At 35.4% G+C, this 21423-nt stretch overlaps 1 protein-coding gene across 14 annotated transcripts in view; it reads left to right on the plus strand.

The window, feature by feature from the left end:
• LOC106173727 (spectrin beta chain-like) overlaps positions 1–21423 on the plus strand; it is a 56871-nt gene that overhangs the window by 2385 nt on the left and 33063 nt on the right. For all 14 annotated transcript variants that reach the window (XM_087007161.1, XM_087007167.1, XM_087007171.1 and 11 more), the window contains exons 2-6: positions 2386–2541; positions 11178–11329; positions 11807–11980; positions 20580–20752; positions 21144–21259. In XM_087007161.1, coding sequence (XP_086863287.1) covers positions 2412–2541; positions 11178–11329; positions 11807–11980; positions 20580–20752; positions 21144–21259 — 745 coding nt within the window. In that variant the 5' untranslated portion in view covers positions 2386–2411. The remainder of the gene's footprint in view (positions 1–2385; positions 2542–11177; positions 11330–11806; positions 11981–20579; positions 20753–21143; positions 21260–21423) is intronic.

Consider the following 21423-nt stretch of genomic DNA (forward strand, 5'->3'; position numbering starts at 1 on the left):
TAAAAGATCAGTGGTAGTTTTTGTTTCAGTTCTTTTTCCATTAGTTCAGAGATACCAGTTGATGCACTTGTAGATTTAATTGTTTTTTTTTGTGTGTGTGTGTGTGTGTGTATACATTTTAGTGGTATAATTTTAGGTAAAAGTCAGTTTATTGAACACTAAACATATCTTTTAGTTACATGCAATCTTTCTATTCAACACCCAATTTGTAAAATTAACAAGATTTATACAAGTGAGATCATTGACATTGGAGAGCATTATGTAAAGATTATTTTTAAAAAGCATCTTTTGTCAGATTGAATCTTTTTCCTGTTATCAATGATTAAATCTGTAGACATTTCAAGGAAAGCGGTAATGTGCAATACTTATCTGGAAGAGATTAACACCAGGCCATGAACATCATCCAGCTGTCATTAATCTTGTCCATGACAGAAGTTAGTAAATGTCTACTTACAACATAACGCCTTCCTTTAAAATATGAATGAATGGGAATCACCATTCATAATATGTATTTTATCATATCATTATTGTTCTGAGGAAACTAAGGAAATTATGGATTCCTGCATTTAATGTTGACCTCTTGAGGCAAAATACAATTTTTGCAATGGAGAAAAGGTTGAAATAAAAGAGTTTTCAGTCCTTGTAGGATTCCTTTGCAACTACTTCCTTGATATGAAGTGAAATACAAAATGAAACTAAGAGAAAAATAAATAGGAAATTTGCATCAGGCATTTGCATTTACAGGGTATAACTGGACGTCCTTTAAGGTCAGCAGTCATTACCATGACACTACAAAGCATTCGGTCTCTTTGATCAAATTTAGTATCACAGTACAGTGAAGTAAGGCCCTATCTTTATGCCTTCCTCCTGCTGATTAGGCGTCAGCACGAAATCTACCAGCAGATCATAGGGGAACGATGACTCACTGGGCCAGCTCTTCATATCTAGGTCACTGCAGAAACGGACCAGCTACTAATGTTTACTCTCTCATAGCTTCATTGATTTTTCATGGGGTTACTTATGACAGTGTGCATGCAGCCAGCAGAAAACCTGCAGTGTGCCGACTTAGAAATGGATATATGAATTAAAATTACCCCTCTGCATTGTGGTCACATTAATACTTCGACCATCCCATCCTGCCTTAAAATTCAGAATCGATGTAAGTGCACAGACTCCAGTAAAGATATATAAGGGTGGCACTAGGTATTTTGACGTAACATTGATGTTAGTATTTTGTTTGCTATTAAGCCTGGTTTAACAATGCATATATTATCGATTGCTTAAACTAACAGGCCTTGCTGGTTTTATTGATCTGATTCACAGACTCCATGCACATGCAATCTTTATCTGCTTGATTTCAATGTTTTTTCAGACACAAACTCAGCTAGTTATTTATTTCTCATATTCCTTAACCCAAGGAACAAACATTTTTCTTACATTAACTGATGTAGGTGGAATGTAGCCTGGTGTTCCAGATCCGAATGTTCCCCGTGTCTTGACTTATGTCTGAGCTTATCAAGGCATGTTTGTAATAGCAGACACTGGAGGTCTTGTGTGGCCATTTGGCCAATTCTGGAATCTCTGTGGGTGTGTTTACACTGGGCCATGTGGCACTGTATCAGTTCATACCAGGGTCAGACTGTGTTGAGTAGCATTAAAACAATGGCCTTACACAAATTTATGTGTATGTCTTATATTTCTACAAAATTTCAATGTGAGTTATAAATCTTAAAAGGCATTGTAACCCTGGCTTCCTGTTGTAGTTGACTGCTATTTGCCCTCCCACCTAAAAGTCAAACAGAGATAGTGACACACACTCACACACTTGCTATCTACTAGCAGTAATAAATTATCCACTGTTAAGTTTCTTTGCCAGATTTTATGGACAGGTTCTTTATAGCGTGGGTTCAAAGTTGGTGCAGATTTAATTCAGGATCTTGTATGTAAACAAGTAGTTGGCATTATCTGTGGCACATACATTGTTAGGTGATGTCAGTGAAAATTTCATTTGTACTCTGTATGAAAAAGAAGATATTTCCAACAAGTTTCTGCTTAAAGTGACTGAGTGCAGATTACCAAGCTTTCTTTGAAGTTCAGTTAATGGCCGTTTAAGTTTGAAGAGTTATGTGCTGATGCGTCTTTAGATGGATTCTGGGCCTAACTAAATTATACAGTACTTGATATTTTATCTGAACTGCAGGCAGTAAATTGATTGTTTGAGTTTTACAGCAGGAGAACAGCTTTTTTAACCTGTGTGGGTCTGTGTGTGTGTTTTATACAGATTTATGTAAAATATAAATACTTGTTGCCATTATCTGAGGCACATTAATTGTGGAATAACGTGTCAGTGAAAAATTCATGATTGCTTTCCTCTTCTGTGTTTAGGTTTGCTGGCGTGAGCCATTAGCATTATGACGGAGGTCCAGCAGGTGCACGCGGGCATCCGCTGGGAGCCTGGCCAGGTACAAATGGAAGAAGAATGGGATGGAGGAAATAATTCATCAAAGCTATTTGAACGCTCCAGAATCAAAGCCCTTGCAGGTAAGCATACAGTTCTTCTATACATATTTTTAACGAATCTATTGTTTTTATGTACAGACACAGATGTGTCTGTACATATAGCCATCATCTGCGTCTGTCGTCGCCGTCGTCGCCGTCGGCGCCGTCGTCGCCGTCGTGCACTTTTACCGATAACACGATAAGTGGAACACCGTTTTTGCTTTTGGCTTGAAACTTACAGAACTGGTGAATATTCATAATACGCAGGTCAAGTTCGAAAATCAGCATGATCGGGTCACTTTTAGGGGATTTATGCTGTTTTTTCACTTTTTTCAGCATATATGCAGCACCGATAACACTATAAGTGGAAAACCATTTTACCTTTTGACTTGAAACTTACAGAACTGATGAATATTCATAATACGCAGGTCAAGTTCGAAAATCAGCATGATCGGGTCACTTATAGGTAATTTATGCTGTTTTTTCACTTTTTTCAGCATATATGCAGCACCGATAACACGATAAGTGGAAAACCGTTTTACTTTTTGACTTGAAACTTACAGAACTGATGAATATTCATAATACGCAGGTCAAGTTCGAAAATCAGCATGATTGGGCTATTTTGAGGGAATTTATGCTGTTTTTTCACTATTTTCAATATAAATGCAACACTGATAACACAATATAAGAAAAACGGATTGGCCAATTGTAATTATACTCACAGGAGTGGTCAATCTTACTAAAACGCAGGTTGAGTTCGAAAATCAGCATAATCGGGCCATTATTTTAGAAGTTATACTGTTTTTTTCACATTTCCTCAGATTCAATTCTTAAGCATGTTAACAGTCTCATTATTGAACTAATAAGATACGTAAAAGTGTTTGTTTGACATTTCCTGCATCTTTACAACATTGTTAGTTGATTTTGTAAAAATGATGGTAAACTTGTTATCATGTATTGTGTAATAAAGTGTCAAAAATGGAAATAAACTCATATCATTGCAGTTTTTCAGATGCATTCATCCACTATGTTCAGAATCTCAGAATGGAGGAAGTTGGACATTTAACACTGTTCTATTGATACTTTTCCCATCTCATCAATTTTCTTCATTGGTCATATAAAAATGGCAGTAAACTGTTTATTTTGTTTTATGTTAAAAAAGTGTTAAAAATGGAAATAAACCCATTTCAGAACAGTGCTGTCTTGTTTACATTTTGGCATTTTCAATATGTGACTTTGAAGTTCCATGGGCCTGAAGACTTTTGCTAGTTACATTTTCTGAATAACCATGATACTAATATTTTATAATTAAAAATTGATGGTCATTATGCTGTAAAACATTATGTAATATTGCATCAAAATTTGAAGAAACCCCTATTTTGGGCAGTGCTCCCATGATGACCATTTAAGGAAAATCATGTCACTTACTGTTCTCAAACTTACAGGAAAGAAACATGGGACTAAAATACAGCTTCAGTAGGCAATGCAGTCTGTTTGGTAAATTTTTCTGGCAATTAAACAGTTTTTTGTGAAAATTTAATTTTTCACATATTGGCATTTCCAAGGTGTGACTTAGAACCTCCATGGGCTTGAAGACCCATGCTAGTCACATTTTGTGAAAATCCATGACACTTATATTTAATTATTAAAAATCGATGGTCAGTATGCTGTTAAGCATTATGTAATGTTGCATCAAAATAGAAGAAAACACAATTTTTGGTGCTGCTGCCTTGATGACCATTATGGGAAAACCGTGTTACTTATGACTGTCAAACTTTCAAAAAAGAAACACAGGACTTAAATGCAGCCTGAGTTAGAAAAGCAGTCTAATTGGCTTCTTTTTCTGGAAGTTATACATTTTAGTGTAATATTCATTATCTTTTTGGCATATTCATTGTGGGACTCGGAGCTCCCATGGACATGAAGCCAAATGGTAATCATATTTTCTACATGTCCATCCTATTTATAGTCAATAAACAAAAATTGGTGATAATAATTCTCTAATTTATTATGTAATGTTACATCAAAATTGACAACAATCTTTTTGCACTGCTACTGCAAACATTATGAAAAGAAAACTGTGCTACTTATTATAATTTTAAACTTACAAGTACGATTTTTAGGATTGGCCTTCAGCTCATGAGAAAACCAGCTCTATTGGATTATCATGTTTATTGTATTTATGCATTTTTTGTGAAATTTTCATTTTTCTCATTCTGGCACTTTCTAAGTATAAACTTGAACTCTGATGGGCCTGGAGCCTTATGCTTTTACTTTCGTCTGTGTTACCTGTTGTGCATAAGTTGATGTTGACTGTGCAGTTAAACATAATGTATTATTGCATCAGGATTGGTAGTCTCCTATTTTGGGCATTATGGTTTTGTGCTTTTCTTAAGGTGTGACTTATGGGCCTGAAGACCTTTGAGTGGGTCAGTCTGTAAATTACCCTTGGGTATCACTAGATTAATTTCAGAGTTATAAAGTCATTTGCTTTAATAGGCCATTAAATGAGATTACGTAAAGCACACTTGTTGATATTTCCCTGTAAACTCCCAAAGGTAAAGCTCTCTGCTAGATTAATAATAAGGAAGCAGTGATAATTATGCAGGTAAATTTTGTTTAATATTGCAAATAAGTTAGTTATATATATATATATATATATATATATATATATATATATATATATATATATATATATATATATATATATATATATCAAACTGGAAGATTAAATGTTTGAATAGCATCTTCATTGGAATTATATTTACCTCAAGCTCTGCCAAGGGGGTTATATTTTCACCCCTGTTTGTCTGTCATCCACATAACACAAAAAGTTATGGACCAATTTTGCAGAAATTTTCAGGAACTGTCGGAAGTGGGCCAAAGAGGACAATGATTAATTTTTGGTGGTGGTCCGGATCAATAATCAATCAATTATCAATAATAATCAACAATTGCTGCCTTGGCAGAGGTCTGCACTCTCAAAGTGCTTTTCTAGTTTTGTTGTTTTCCTTTATATTTTTTTCTCAAACACTTGCATTTGTGACTTTTAACTCTCATCTGCCTGGGGCTCTGCACATTTTCTGTATTTCTACATAAGCAGTTGTATTGTTTTTTATGTCTTTAAACATTATGTAATATTATTTTATGCACTGTCATCATTTTTCAAATATTGAGACTTTCATAATGTGAATTTGAACTCTCATGGTCCTGAAACTGTAATCTTATTGAAGGGGTGGATTGAGACCATCTTCTGGGTCTTCCGGAAGACAGTCAGGTTATTAACTTTATATTGACTGGTATCTATTTTTTTCTGTTGGAAGACCATCAAAATGGAGGATGGATCAACATAGATACTTTGTAATACTGTCAGAAAATACCTCTGGGTCTGCTCCTGTTATTGACCATGTTACCCGTTGTGCAAGATTAAAATTCAGTGTTGACTGACAGTGCTATTATAAGCATTATTTATTATTGCATCAAAATTGACAAAATGACCTTTTTTGCATCTTTATTTTCTGTTTTTTGTCTGTACATTTGACAGCTTTGCTGCCTTGTTTTAATTTCTTTTAGTCAGTTATTTTATTCTATATAAAATGCTAAAAAGAAACTATTCTGTGAATCTGTTTGAATATGTATCATTTTATCCATATGCCTTGCATTGCAGCAGAGCCTAAGAAATTTCTGTTTTTCAGAGTATTAGAAGGTTGAGGGACAATCTTAAGTTACTTTTCAGTTTTGACTGAAAGAGCATGCTTTTGTTGTTTCCCATTGGATGGATAGGCTCTGAAAGATTGATCAATAAATTTTAGTGCAATATATTGTGGCGATTTTGGAAGAAATTTGTGAAGCTTTGTTATTTTTGGGTCAAAGATGGATAACAAATTCAGAAAGGAAGTCTCACTGTTTATAAAGGCAGTACCACAATTATCATTTAGATTAGTCAGAATGCGCATACAAATGGCACCAAAATGGTGCACGAGCAAAAGATCCATTTTCAATACAGGCTACTGTGTCCACCTATTCTGTTTCCACACAGGTCTTGAAGGTCAGGGAAGTAAGCGTCTGAACAATATCAGGTGCAGCCTTTGGTCTTGTGATGTTGGTTGACCATATGTATGAAAATTAATGGGACTCTGTGGCCTGAAAGGGAATGTTTTGCATAGCATTGGTTTGTATTTGAAATGCTATTTGTCCTCATCTGTCTGCAATCAGTTGTTTGCACAGAAATTCCCATTGAGTAGATGGCAACATTCTTTAAATGTTACAGAGTATACAAGGAGTTAAGTTAATGATTTGAAATTCTTAAATGTATAAAGATCTGCTGTCTATATCCTGCCCTTTACCTTGACAGCCATTTTTCTTGCACACATCTTGTGCCCATTGCTGCTGTGCTGTTTTATGTTGAAGTAGCTTCTAGCTGTTAGTGTGGAGGCTGTTGTCAAGTGGCATTCATGATTCATGAGAAACTTGCACACTCATTATGGTTCCCCTGGCAACTTATTGAAAAACCAAGAGTCTTTCGTCTCTTTCCCATATAGCAGATTTACTTTTGAGTCGGGCCAACATTAATACACCCACTGCAAGGCAAAAAAAAATAAACCGGTTGCTGGAACAGAAGCTGATTACTGTGTGCAGAAATACATTTAGAAAGAGAATAAAGGTGGAATAATAGAAGCAAAGCTATGGTTTCATTTATTATTAAATTTTATAGTTACACTCAAGTGCACTTTTATTGAGAAGATGCACCTTTTCTATTTAGCTCATTATGCTTCAAACTTTTTCTCAAATTGAATTTTGAATCCCTGAAATTGTTAATTGTCACTGTTTTAGTGTCTGGATATTCAGGTCATTTGTCTGGGAGTTTGTGCGAGGTAACAGAATGCATTTTGATTAATGGCTGGCAGCAGGTTCTTAGCTGCAAGCTCTCTCGGGGAAATCTTTAGCAGCAGGTATCATCATAATGATCATTATATTCCCAACCTGGTCTTGGTCTTAGCATGAATTCAGATAAGTTTCCAATTTTGGATCCTGCCATTTGTCTGTACCAAGTAAGACAGAAAAAATAAAACATTTTCTGTCAGATTATATTTTTAATTAATTTTTTTTTTTTATTTATTTATTTATTATTGCAGCAGCAGCAGACTGAACAGTTTGCAAATAATTTATTGAGTATATTTAGATGTGTACTTGAACAGTAGCTTAAATATTGAAGTAGAAAGGTAGTCAAAGTATTGAGGCTTATGTTTGTGCAGGTTTGCACCTGTAAACTGTGGATAAACTGCTTTTGTAAACAAGGTGCTTTGGTTTAATTGTTTGCCTTCAAAGTTTTGTCAATACAATCAAGAGTATTACAGTACATTAATTTCAGTGAAACATATGAAAGCATGGAGCACCCTCATATCAACAAAGCGTCTTGCCCCCTAAGGAAAAGGCTAACAAAGTTCAATAGTCAAGTGCAGTATTTATCATGTAGTTATCAGACAGATGACTTGGTCAGATATTGATTACTGCTACATCTTTCTATTATGCTGGCAAACTTGTTTAATTGTCGATAGTGCATTTGTCAGATGTTACAATACCCATGGTGGCAGAAGGTAAAGTTACAGTACTTATTCATTTTGCTGCTAAGAATATCACCTATTTGTATGTTCCATGGAGAAACGGTATGAACACAGCTTGGTATTCTGTATGCTTAAGGCCATTTGATATATTGCCCTAGTTGTATAAATTAATTTATGAAAACTCATATCCATAACAAACAAGAAAAAAAGAAAGAAAATTGAAATACATGATTCACTTCCAATTTCCAATTGTAAGTATATTTGAGTCATGTAAAAGTCACCAAAAGGTCACAGACAGCTGGGATACTGGTGAGGCTCAAAGTGTTTTCTTTTGCATTTTGTCAGTTCACATGAACATGATACACTGCCCAGGGATTCAGGTATCCCATTAGGTAGAGCTACATCTTTTGAAACCCCATCGTTAAAGTGGTAATAAGAGACATAAAAAAAGTGATGACAGCTGAAACCTGGAGACCATGTAGCCATACTGTGAGAATGCACACAGCCCTTTACATTAGTGTATTAGATATTCAGTAACAACAAATATAGTGCAAGTTAGGCTGCTGGCCTGCTGAAAGGATCAATAATATGCCATTACTTTACATAGAGCAGAGCAAGAGAAGCTGGAGTATTGATTTTGACAAAATGGCTAGTGTCTGTGCACTGGTATAATATCATACATACTGGACATCATTCCACTCATAATATGAGTGGAATGATGTCCAGTATTTGTAAGGTCTAGTTCATTGGGATGTTCATCAGGACCAATGGGTGATTGGGTACAGTTGGGTTAACAAGGGACTTTTTTAACACATGAAAGTTGTAAATTTTATATCCAATGTTAAAGAAGTATTTTGAACTATCAGAGATAGAAATATATATGTTGTCACTTTTAAGGCAAAAAAGTTCCTACTTGAACATGCCCCCATCCAGGAATATTTTCTCCCTAGACACATAGATGCTAATGTACCTGAATTATGTCCAATCTTCCTATATTTGATATAGCATGTGCATTCTTAATTAATTTACCTGTCTGCTTGCTCAGTTAATACAATATAATATATGGGACAAAAATATCTGATTGAAGAAAACATAGAAATGTGAGAATAGGTTATGATAATTTAGCATATAACTGGACCATGATATGTATATAAAACTTTGCATCCCCGAAAAAAAAAGAGGGAAAAGGAGAAGTAGAATGACATCTTGTACTTGGGAACATCTATGATTTTAAAACATTTGACCTTTAGTAGTAACTGATAGACACTAAAGTTTTCACTATCAGTTGAAGATTTTGATAAGACTAGTATATCATTCAAAGACCTATAATTTGCTTGGCAAACTGCTGCATTTTAAAGACTGTCATCTTGAAATTTTACAATGCTTCTTGACATTTTTGTTTCTTCCATTAACCTGATATTAACCACTTACATAATGTTTGTTGTATGTGTGACCAAACATGGTGATTGGAAGTCTTTTCACGCTGTTGTCAACTAGTTGAATATTGATTGGTGAAAAAAAAGGGTAGGACTTTCATGTGAGACAGAATATAAATTAAGCATAAGGGATCATATAAACAGATGTTTATTAATTTGATGTATCTCTAAATCTGTAATATTGCCTTTACTGCTGGATACTTTGTTAATTAAATTGACTGTGAGCACAGTTGCATTGCTTCTGTGCTTGCTCCATGCACATTCTAGCCCATAAGCGACCTGTCTATATTTGCCTGCTTCACTTGGTATTACATATATGTGATATATTTAGACCAATATTTGCTCTTCCCCAAAATAGACAGCAGCATGAGTTCATGAAATGGTATACTACTGTGTTGGTATTTAACCACATTACTTGACACTTGATCACTATGCAATGTCTGGTAGTATTGTCAAACTGACCATGTGCATGATGTCCAGCAATTTGCCCTGTCTGGCCATTTATCAGTTTCAAATGTCTTGTCAAATAGCCATTAAATGAGTAGTGGTTGGTATAATGACCACTGCCACTGGGCTATTATAACACCTCTCTTGCATAACGATGGTGTGCTGTCTGGCCTAATGGTCAGTTCGGATGGTCAATGTCGATCCTTCAGAGGCCCCCTTACATTGGAGGATTTGATCTCCCCCCCCCCCCCCCCCCCATGAAAATTATGGCAGATTTGCAGTAATAGTAAATGTTATTTTTAATCAGAAACGGATAGATGTGCACAAAATTTTGACCAACTTGAATTGCCTGTCAGTCACATCTACGTATAGGCATTGCTATCATAATCATATTTTCTGAATGAATCACTGTCTATGAGTAATGTCTTAGGTTTGTTTGATATCCCAGCAAACCATATTGTTTAATAGCTTAGTGCTGAAATGCTTTCTTTTTACATACTCTGGTGTGGAGTTCAGAATATTTGTATGAGGGATTTACTTCTATACCAACAAATATCAAATGAAGTGTTTAAATGAAATAAAGAATTACTTAAAAGGACTGGGATAGTCAAAACTAATTGTTTAACATTTAATTGAAGAGTTATAGAAGGTTGAAGTGCAGTTTGAGAGAGATGGTACATTTCTCAACTCCATCATAGAGTTTCAGACTTATTGAAAGATAGAAATCAAAACATTCTAAACAGTTTTACCAAGGGTCAAGTCATGCCCCTCACCCATTACAAAAGCATATATTTTTACTTTACAAGGTCACATATTCCTTTTATGTATTGTTCATGGTTCCAGAAGACAGCATTCACATGTAACTTTTTACCAGAGAACGTCATGATAATGCTACATCTTATGTAATTTATATCTATCTTATTCATTTAGAATGAAACAGTCCAGAAAAATCACACTCAAGTCATCACAAACAACCAGCCTTGTATCTTTTATCAGCTATGGACTGCTATCAACTTTCTATAATTTTCTTCAGATGGGCTTAAAGCATATCAAAAGATAAGATTCTCAATAAAGATATTTATTTCACGCTTTAAAGCAGCCAAATATTGATGCAACGATTTCTTCCTCAGATGAGCATGAAACATATCAAAAGATAAGCTTCACAAACACATTCTGTCTTATTATGCATTACACCAACCAAATATTAAATAATAATTTTTTTCTTCCATAGATGAGCGTGAAACAGTCCAGAAGAAAACATTCACAAAATGGGTCAACTCACACCTCGCCCGTGTGGGCTGCCGCATCAGCGATCTCTACATGGACCTCCGCGATGGCAAAATGTTGATGAAGCTGCTGGAAGTTCTCTCAGGGGAAAGACTGGTGAGGAACATTTTCGGAAAGAAATTAATTCCTGTCCCCTTTAATTGTTTCTTCTCTGCTCTTTATGTCAGATGAGAACTCGCACTTCTTGCAGTGTTCTTCACTATCCATCATTTTCCTACCTTGTCTGAATCACCTTGTAAAATTGACTTGTTTCAGTCGTGCATCATGTAAAAATATACTCAAAACACGAACATTTATTTAGTTTGAAATGACGCAGGTATTGATTTAATATTTACGTGAAATAAGATTCCCACTGATGTATCCAAATACATGTGGGAAATAGAAAAGTTGTTCTGAATATTGCTGTTGTTGATTCAACCATTTGAGAGTTAATAGAATATTGCTGAAAACAATGCTGTTGTTAATTCAGATGTTTTTAGAGTAAATATGTAGAAGTTGCTGGAAAAAATTGCAGTCATTATTAGTAATTTTGTTGTAGAATATTTGCTGAAAATATTGCTATCCCTTATTCAGCCAAGACCAACCAAAGGCAAGATGCGTATTCACTGTCTGGAGAATGTGGACAAGGCATTGACATTCTTGAATGAGCAGCGTGTCCACCTGGAGAACATGGGCGCCCATGACATAGTGGACGGGAACCAGAGACTGACCCTGGGCCTCATATGGACCATTATCCTGAGATTCCAGGTGAGATTTCAAGATGAATGTTGTTCTGAAGATGAAAATCTGTCCGAGCAAAGCCTGTTTTGAATTTTAACCAACTGAATTGCATTTTCTCAGAGAATGTAAAACACTGCTTCCTTTTTTTTTTGTCTTTTAACTAAGCCCTTATTGATGGTATTAACTACCTCTTTTACTCTCTTTTATATTTTCAGCCAATCATTGTTTATATATATTATTACTTTTGGCTTTTGTGAAGCAAGTTGCAAGATTGAAGTAAATATATATTAAATATTACTCAGTGTTAGCTTTGGAATTGCTTTTGAAAAATCTAAGAAGTAAAGTGAAATCGGCCACCTGCATACAAACAGCAAGAAGAAAGCAGCTTCCAGCAGATACACAGATATGCTTTTATCAATGCTTTTTGCACAAGAGATCAATTTTTGTATTCAGGATATTTTGGTAATTAGGAATAACATGTTGGCATTTATTGATTATCAAACACATTCTGGACTGCTGGTGCATCAACATTAATTTTACCAAGAATATTATTCTCTGATGATAAAATTATTTTGGTTATTTAACATTGTATATAAATGAAACAATTGATGTACTATTGATCTAAAATGTGAAAACATTGATTATGTTCTGTGGTGATATCCCAGAACTAGGATAAAAGTCCATGTTTAAAAAAAAAGAATTAAAAGCTGGAAAAAAATTAGAAAATGTACATTTTAGTGACAGTACGATATATATGATGAAAGCAGTGTTAAATTTTGAAAAAAAAAATAATTCTAAGCTATTTCAAAGCAACTCTTTTCCCTTGCTATTTAGATGCTTCAAGGAATTTTGGACAAGATGGCTGTATCAGATTCGAACATATCATGCTTGTTCATCTCTTGAACAGAAATTCTTATCAGATTTTGGGGGGAAATGCTCCCATTTAACAAGTTTAAGAGACAAATTTGTAGTTGGGAATGGTTTTAAAAAAGTACGAAGACTAGCCATAGATTTCTTTATATAATGAAATGGACAACTTTACTGCTGATTTATCTTGAGTCAAAATTGACAAAAAATTTTGATCTTAAAAGCTATGACCAATATTTTGGTGAAACAGCCCTTGGTATTCTAGAAAGGAGATTGAATAGGATTATGGTGTGGTGATGGAATGATGTGAGATTCCTGAGAGGGCATGCTATTACAGGGCTTGTGTTTTACATGTAGGTTGTATGAAATCCAAGCATAACTCACCATTTTAAATACTTTGTTAAATATGATGTTGGTTCACCAAAGGATGATCAGTGTTTTATTATTTATCTATTAATATACTTTTCGTTTGGTTAAATTTAGTTAAATAGTTCATGTTACATGTTTAACAAAGAACAAAGTTTGAAAAGCCAAGAAAATATAACTAAAAGCTTCAAACATTTACAGTTTGTTGCAAACTTTCACTTTAGGTTGGATTAATCTCTCCATTTCCAGTTCAGGTTTATAATATGTATTCTGCAGCATGGAATTTGGCATTGTTAGTGGTGGGGTGGGGCTTTATAACAAAACTGGGTCAACTGCTGCTTTTGGTCAGAAATGAAAGCATATGTTTCAGTCCAGCCCTGCCCCTGTTCCTCTTGTGCTGACTAAGGCGAACTTATGAATGGCATGCAAGTGCTGCAGCTGTCATTTTGAAGGATCAAATTTATACATTGAAACACATATATATATATTATACAGTGTGTTTCGGTATGTTTTTAATTTAAAGAATTAACATTTGCCAATGTTTGTGGATTTATCCAAGTGTAACTCTATCCCTAAATATCAAAGTGCTGAAAACATTAAATGTCACACTGTGTTATGGGATATGTAGCATAGCACATAACACATCTATAGGTCTATAAGAGAGTAACACTGAACTTCCAAGTGCTGCCCTTCACTGCGTGCACACACCCACTTCTCCTCGCTTCAATTGCCTTAATAGTAGTAGCCAATGGAGAACTGCAGGAATTTATTGACATTGGCTTTGTGAGCTGTCTGCTCGACTTATTCTGTTACAATAGACACAACTCCTACTTGTATTTATTTTGAAAGCTCAGGAATGTAATAGTCTTTTGCACTGGAGACTTAGTTTAGTTCCGGAGAAATGACTTTCGCATCATCTTGAATGGGGTGGGGTGTTTGTTGTTGTAAATAAAGACGATTGGTGTGTTAAACTCATTCATTTGGCATTCTTAAGAATACACATTTTCTCTTTTGGTCATTTTTATAGAATCAGATATAAGAAAAAAAATTAGGTAGTGAGGAGACAAATAAACAGACATTTTTATACTGCATTGCGTTCCTTTCGGCAGTTTGAATCTCCCATCAGATGTTTTTAGAGAAATGTTGATGGAATAGATACAATGGAAACAGCAGGATATAATGTTTTCCACAGTCCTTAACCTTTCACATTTTGCTGTTAGCTAAAAGCAGATAGATGTTTGTTGATAATGCTGAAGGTCTATGGTGAACTCCAGCTGTTATGTGAACTGTTTTAGTAGTTGCCATTCCAGTACACATTATGCAACTCGGTACACATTACGCAGTATTTTAAAGACAGCAGTGTAAAGATATTGGCTACGTAATATCATATGCATGGCATTTATTTTAGAAGTTAAGATCATCTTTTAAAAGTTAACAGGCACTAAAACATTATTGATACCCACTCTATCCAAGTAGTACTTAGCTGCCCCCCATCCCCCCCCCCCCCCCCCTCAAAAAAAAAAAAAGAAAAAAGAAAAACTTAACAGTGTCTGACTCATGAAAGCGTAGCATTTGTTCACATGCTAAGGCCACTGACTTTTCAAAATGGGTCACATCATTGTACATGTGCAGCATTTGATATAGTCATTTTGCCCTAAATATCTTAATTATTTTGGCATTTCATGGAGTGACAGAAATTTTAACGGGCCTGACTTGCAGTCCTGTTTAATAAGAAAAATGTTGCTCAAATTTTGCCACTAGTTTTTTTTTTTCTTTCTTTCTTTGAAAATCTAGTTTAATAGGCATTATTTGAATTTGTAGTTACCAAATAAGAGCCCTATGCCCCCCCCCCCCCCGCCCCCCAAATGTGGTATTGTATATTACAAGTTGTTTTCTCTCTCTTTGCCTAAGTTCTGTATGTAGAGAATGTTGTTTGCTTCCTATATACAGTTAGAACATGTGCATATATGCTGAAGTACACATATGAATCATCCAGGTGATGGTTCTCCGAAGGCAAGTTTAAAAAAAGAGAAAACATGGTTGATCCCGGTGTACCCAAGGCTAAATTATGCAAAAGTATTTTTATTTTTTATCTTTGTTGTTGTTTAAACAGACTGCAGGTTGCATAATCAATTAATGCCTTGGTTGTCTGTATAAACTTGCCTGATCTAGATGCAAACTAGCATCGCAGTTCCCACAGTGTAAACTGTACTAACCACACCTGAAGCCAGGTTTTGCTTCCTGCTGCAGACACAGCAAGTGCCAGCCAGTCATAAGTTAAGAACTTCAAGCTGGTGTATCTCAGCTTGGGTTCTAGTACTTAGTATTCTAGAGGTTATATGTTTTATCAAAAAAAAAAAAAAAGTAATTTCAATATGGTGTCAGGTGAACTGGCAATCCAAGTAAACAATATTAAGAATAATAGTAGTGGTATATTTTTAAGGCTTCACATTCTGTCTGTTAAATTATTTATTTCTGACTCTGAAGCTCAGTAGATCATTTTTTTTTTTACCTTGATAAAAAATGTTTGCATCCATCATAGTAGAACACTTCCCTATTGATCTTCCCTTGCCAAACATATTTTGCATCTAGATAGCTTTGGGATGTCCCTTTGGAACTTGGCAGTAGATCTCAGGAAATGTCTGTGTTTCTCTGCCACAGGTGATCAGGTAGAAAACTGATTCTGGCAAGTTTCTCGTACTTTTTGGCATGAGACTGCTTTTGATTATCACAGCCCTCCAAGGTATATAAGCTGATTTGGGGAACTGCTTATGATATTGGATGGTGTGGACTGGGAGGAACTGAAACATACCAAGACATTTGATTTATTGTACCACCAGCGTTAGCGCTGGCGGTACACATGGTTTCGGTCCCGTCCAGATCGTTCCGCCGGCTCCGCCGGCTCCGCCGGACGGCTACCGTTACCGCTTCTCCTCCTAGACGGTAAGGGCCCCCGTACCCATCTCATGGATTTAGGTCACCTATAATCTCAACTCGTTCCACGTAAAATTTGGGCTTTGTCGGTATTGGGGTCTGGGTGTGGCACTCATTACAATGCACCCTTGTCTAAAAATGGCAAAATTAAATGCTAATTATCTACCCTACTGAAGGAGTTATGCGAAAAATTTCTATAGACGGCTTTCCAAAAGTCATATGTGTAGATTTCAAATATACCCTTGGATTTGACCTTTGACCTTTACTTCAAGGTCAAATGGGCCAAAATTTTCAAAAAAATGAAATTTTTTACGAAAAAAAATTTTTTTGCCCTGTTATTCAGACACTAAACAGACTTAACCAATAATATTATTGGAAAGTGTTACCCTTCAGGTCATCTTTCATCTCCATGAATTTGGGGTCAATCGGTGCATTTTCACGGGAGTAGCGGCCATAAGATACCGAAACTGAAAACTGTCTCTAATTCGGGAACCGTTAATGCTAGAGACCCATTCTTTTTTGCATTTTGTAGAGCATGTAAAGCCCAACACTGGAAGTGGTCTCGGTTTTTTTGTATTCCATACGGTTTTTGAGTTACGCTGTATCAAAAAGTACATATTGGTGGTAAAAGCAAAATGTGCAGTACGGTAATGGATAATAAATTTTGAACTCTGGAAAAATAAAACATAAGGCTTGGAAAAGCAGACAACTTGTGTTCAAAAATGACATTATTTCATCAAATTTGAACTTCTGAAACTTCAGAGCACCTCCTATTTCAAGAATTTTGACCAAAATGACATTTTCTTTATTTTAATTAATTTTTTCTGTACGAAATTTAAGGCACATTATGGTAACTCCAAAATTATAACATTTAGTCCCTTATATCTCCAAAACTGGCAGAGATAGGTCCATAGTTACTATTGAAGTTGAATAGGAAGTCATATACTGGCTATCTTTCTGTGACCTTAAAATTGACCTTTGACCTACTTTTCACCATGAACTGAACTTTGCAAATTTTGCTTCCCTTTTATCTCCAAAACTGGCAGAGATAGGTCCATAGTTACTATTGAAGTTGAATAGGAAGTCATATACTGGCAATCTAAATGTGATCTTAAAATTGACCTTTGACCTACTTTTTACCATGAACTGAACTTTGCAAATTTTGCTTCCCTTTTATCTCCAAAACTGGCAGAGATAGGTCCGTAGTTACTTTTGAACTTGAATAGGAAGTCATATACTGGCAATCTTAATGTGACCTTGAAATTGACCTTTGACCTACTTTTCACCATGAATTGAACTTTGCAAATTTTGCTTTCCTTTTATCTCCAAAACTGGCAGAGATAGGTCCGTAGTTACTATTGAACTTGAATAGGAAGTCATATACTGGCAATCTAAATGTGACCTTTAAATTGACCTTTGACCTACTTTACACCATGAACTGAATTTTGCAAATTTTGATTTTCTTTTATCTCCAAAACTGGCAGAGATAGGTCCGTAGTTACTATTGAACTTGAATAGAAAGTCATATACTGGCAATCTAAATGTGACCTTGAAATTGACCTTTGACCTACTTTTCACCATGAATTGAACTTTGCAAATTTTGCTTTCCTTTTATCTCCAAAACTGGCAGAGATAGGTCCGTAGTTACTATTGAACTTGAATAGGAAGTCATATACTGGCAATCTATATGTGACCTTAAAATTGACCTTTGACCTACTTTTCACCATGAACTGAATTTTGCAAATTTTGCTTTTCTTTTATCTCCAAAACTGGCTGAGATAGGTCCGTAGTTACTATTGAACTTGAATAGGAAGTCATATACTGGCAATCTAAATGTGACCTTGAAATTGACCTTTGACCTACTTTTCACCATGAATTGAACTTTGCAAATTTTGCTTTCCTTTTATCTCCAAAACTGGCAGAGATAGGTCCGTAGTTACTATTGAACTTGAATAGGAAGTCATATACTGGCAATCTATGTGACCTTAAAATTGACCTTTGACCTACTTTTCACCATGAACTGAATTTTGCAAATTTTTTTCCCTTTTATCTCCAAAACTGGCAGAGATAGGTCCATAGTTACTATTGAACTTGAATAGGAAGTCATATACTGGCAATCTAAATGTGACCTTAAAATTGACCTTTGACCTACTTTTCACCATGAACTGAACTTTGCAAATTTTGCTTTCCTTTTGTCTCCAAAACTGGCAGAGATAGGTCCATAGTTACTATTGAACTTGAATAGGAAGTCATATACTGGCAATCTAAATGTGACCTTAAAATTGACCTTTGACTTACTTTTCACCATGAACTGAACTTTGCAAATTTTGCTTTCCTTTTGTCTCCAAAACTGGCAGAGATAGGTCCATAGTTACTCTTGAACTTGAATAGGAAGTCATATACTGGCAATTTACTGTGACCTTGAAATTGACCCTTGACCTATCTTACATCTTACGAAGAACTTAAATTTGATTGTACCATATATATTTTTTGCAAAAGTTTAAAAATTCTTGTTGATTGCATTTTTACAGCTTGTCAAGCACAAAACTGGTGGCTGTGTCCCTTATTTTGTGTATGTGGGGGTCTATACGAATGCGCTTGCTCCAGCTGGTGGTACAATATTCGGAGGCGGTATCGCCTCTCTGATCCTCTAGTTAATATTCTGGGTTCTCCTAGACCTGAGTTACCTTAAAAAAAAAATAATAAAGCAGCATTGAACAGAATAAGATATTAGATATGTAGTGTAATGAATGAATTGCTGAAATCAGACCTACCCAACTACCAGACTCGGCACCGAATGATCCTGAATTCACCGGTAGATCGGACCACACTACCCGTTTTCAAGGTGTGTATCACTACGCATTTCACAGTATCAGACGCGACTCCGCTCTTGCCTAGTACGCGATGTGATAGTGACGATTCTCAGCTGGGTTGAAAAGTATTGTATCACCACTCAAAATTTGTTCGGGTATGATACTGTGAAATGCGTACTGATACACACCTTGAAAAGGGGTAGTGTGGTCTGTTCTGTCGGTGAATTCAGGATCATTCGGTGCCGAGTCTGGTAGTTGGGTAGGCCTGTGAAATGGTGGTCTACACATTTTCAAACTCACCACCTCCCATCCCACAAACTTGTCTTTGGTGAAATATTATAATTCTTTCATTTTTCAGAATGCTGTTGAATTACTCATAGAATATTGAGAATACAATTCCGTAATATTTTGTTGGGAAAGGGTTCTGGGAGGGTTAAGCTTTTGTCAGATTTCTTTATGGATTTGCTCTGACAAATTTCCTATTGGCATTAAACATAACATTTAACTGGCCACAAGGGATTAAAATGTGGAACTTGAAATTGACGTTTTATGTCAGACACATTCACTGCAGTGATAATTTCTCTCCAGTTTCTTTGCTATCAACTCCCCATTTTGCATTAGCCCGGCGGTTATTTTGATCGATGCAGGAGAATGCACATAAATCTTTGTGAAGGTCACCTCTGCTTCTTCTATAGACTTCCAACTATACTGCAGCCGTGACTCACTCACTCACCCAGTCAGTCTAGCAGCAGAGTATATATTTATAATTTGTCTATACAACAATATTATAACCACCATTATGGTTGTGCCATAATAGACCCCATCTTCCCAATCACTCGTGAGATGAATATTAAATGAGGCACAGCTGGGGCACCTCTCAAAAAGAAGTTGGTCTAAACTTGAAAACCCCAAAAGCGTCTTTAGTCCGGGGTGTTAAATGAAGTCGTCAACTAAAATGCATGAAATATTGGTCTGGAACAGCTATTTATTTTTGTTAATAAAACAGGAACGATTTTTATTGAAGTGTACTGATTCCACCGATTCCTTTTGAGTCAAAGTAGAACTAGAATTTTGGTCTATAAGTAAGGGCCAACTTTCAGTCTGAAATTCTTTTGTGAAGGTGGTCACTGCTCAGGAAGAACTAGTTTGTCAAGTGCATTGGCACAATGTGTGTTGAAAATGAAACAGGTATTGTATGCAGGTGATAAGCCCTTATTTTGCACTTGAGGAATTTTCTAAAGGTCCTAATCAAGAGTTGGGTTACTGCACAAGGAAGGGTGGCCCCTCCTCTTTTTGACAACCTAAACAACCTCTTTTTACTAACATGAATGTGGAGGGTATGATAAAGATACATTTCAGTACTCCTGCTATAGAGAAGAATTACACGAATAATTTACTGGAAAAATAAGTCATGGAATAAATAAGTAAGAAATAAAATGGATATAAGCAATTGACAAGGAAGTGAATGGAGATCTAGGATATCATCTAATGCTTGTGTTTGTATGGCTAAAAATGATTCAATACCTGATGAATAATTTAAAATTTAGGTGGTTTTTAAAGAAAGGAACCATTTTACTTCTTTAGAAAAACAAATATCTGGCATTTACATATTATTTATGTCCTTGTTTTGAATCTCTTCCCTATAGATCCAGGACATCACTATAGAGGATGCAGACAGCAGTGAGACCAGATCTGCCAAGGATGCTCTGCTATTGTGGTGCCAGATGAAGACAGCAGGCTATGCCAATGTCAACGTCAGGAACTTCACCACCAGCTGGAGAGATGGGCTGGCTTTTAACGCCCTCATACACAAACACAGGTACAGAAATATGCAGTGGTTTCTTTAAGATGTATTCTTTGAAAATTGTTAAAATTTGAAATTAAGTTATTTATTTATTTATTTATTTATTTATTTATTTATTTATTTATTTATTTATTTATTTATATTTTTGGAGGGTGTTGATCACCAGGCGTGAGGAATAAAATTATCCTGTGTACAAGAGTTAAAGATAAAAAACATGTATATTGGCTTTCTTAATAAATGTCAAAATCCACCATTTTATTTTTATCTTGAGATATATGCTAAATGGGAAAACCATTATTTACGTGAAGTCTTTTAAAGAAACCTTTTGAAATGTAAGTTTTTGTTACTATTTGAATTTGTCACTTTTATATTTTTGTAAGATTTGAATTTTTTATTTATATTTCAGACCCGACTTGATCGCTTATGACCGCTTGTCCAAGAACAACCCCATGTTCAACCTGAACAATGCTTTCAATGTGGCAGAAGACAAGCTGGGGCTTACAAAGCTTTTAGATGCAGAAGGTAGTTTTTTGTAACAATTTAAATCAATAAATAAAGGAAGAAAAATACTGAGAGAGGTTTCTAAGAAGAGTTGGCGATGTTGTAGTTTATAGATTGTATAAACCATCGAGTTTCAATTTGTGGATTTTCTAATGATCCAATTATACATAGATAACTATTGAATT

The sequence above is a fragment of the Lingula anatina genome, chromosome 2 (genome assembly GCF_051362555.1).
Source record: "Lingula anatina isolate TDL-2025a chromosome 2, LinAna3.0, whole genome shotgun sequence".
Classification (NCBI taxonomy): Eukaryota; Metazoa; Brachiopoda; class Lingulata; order Lingulida; family Lingulidae; genus Lingula; species Lingula anatina.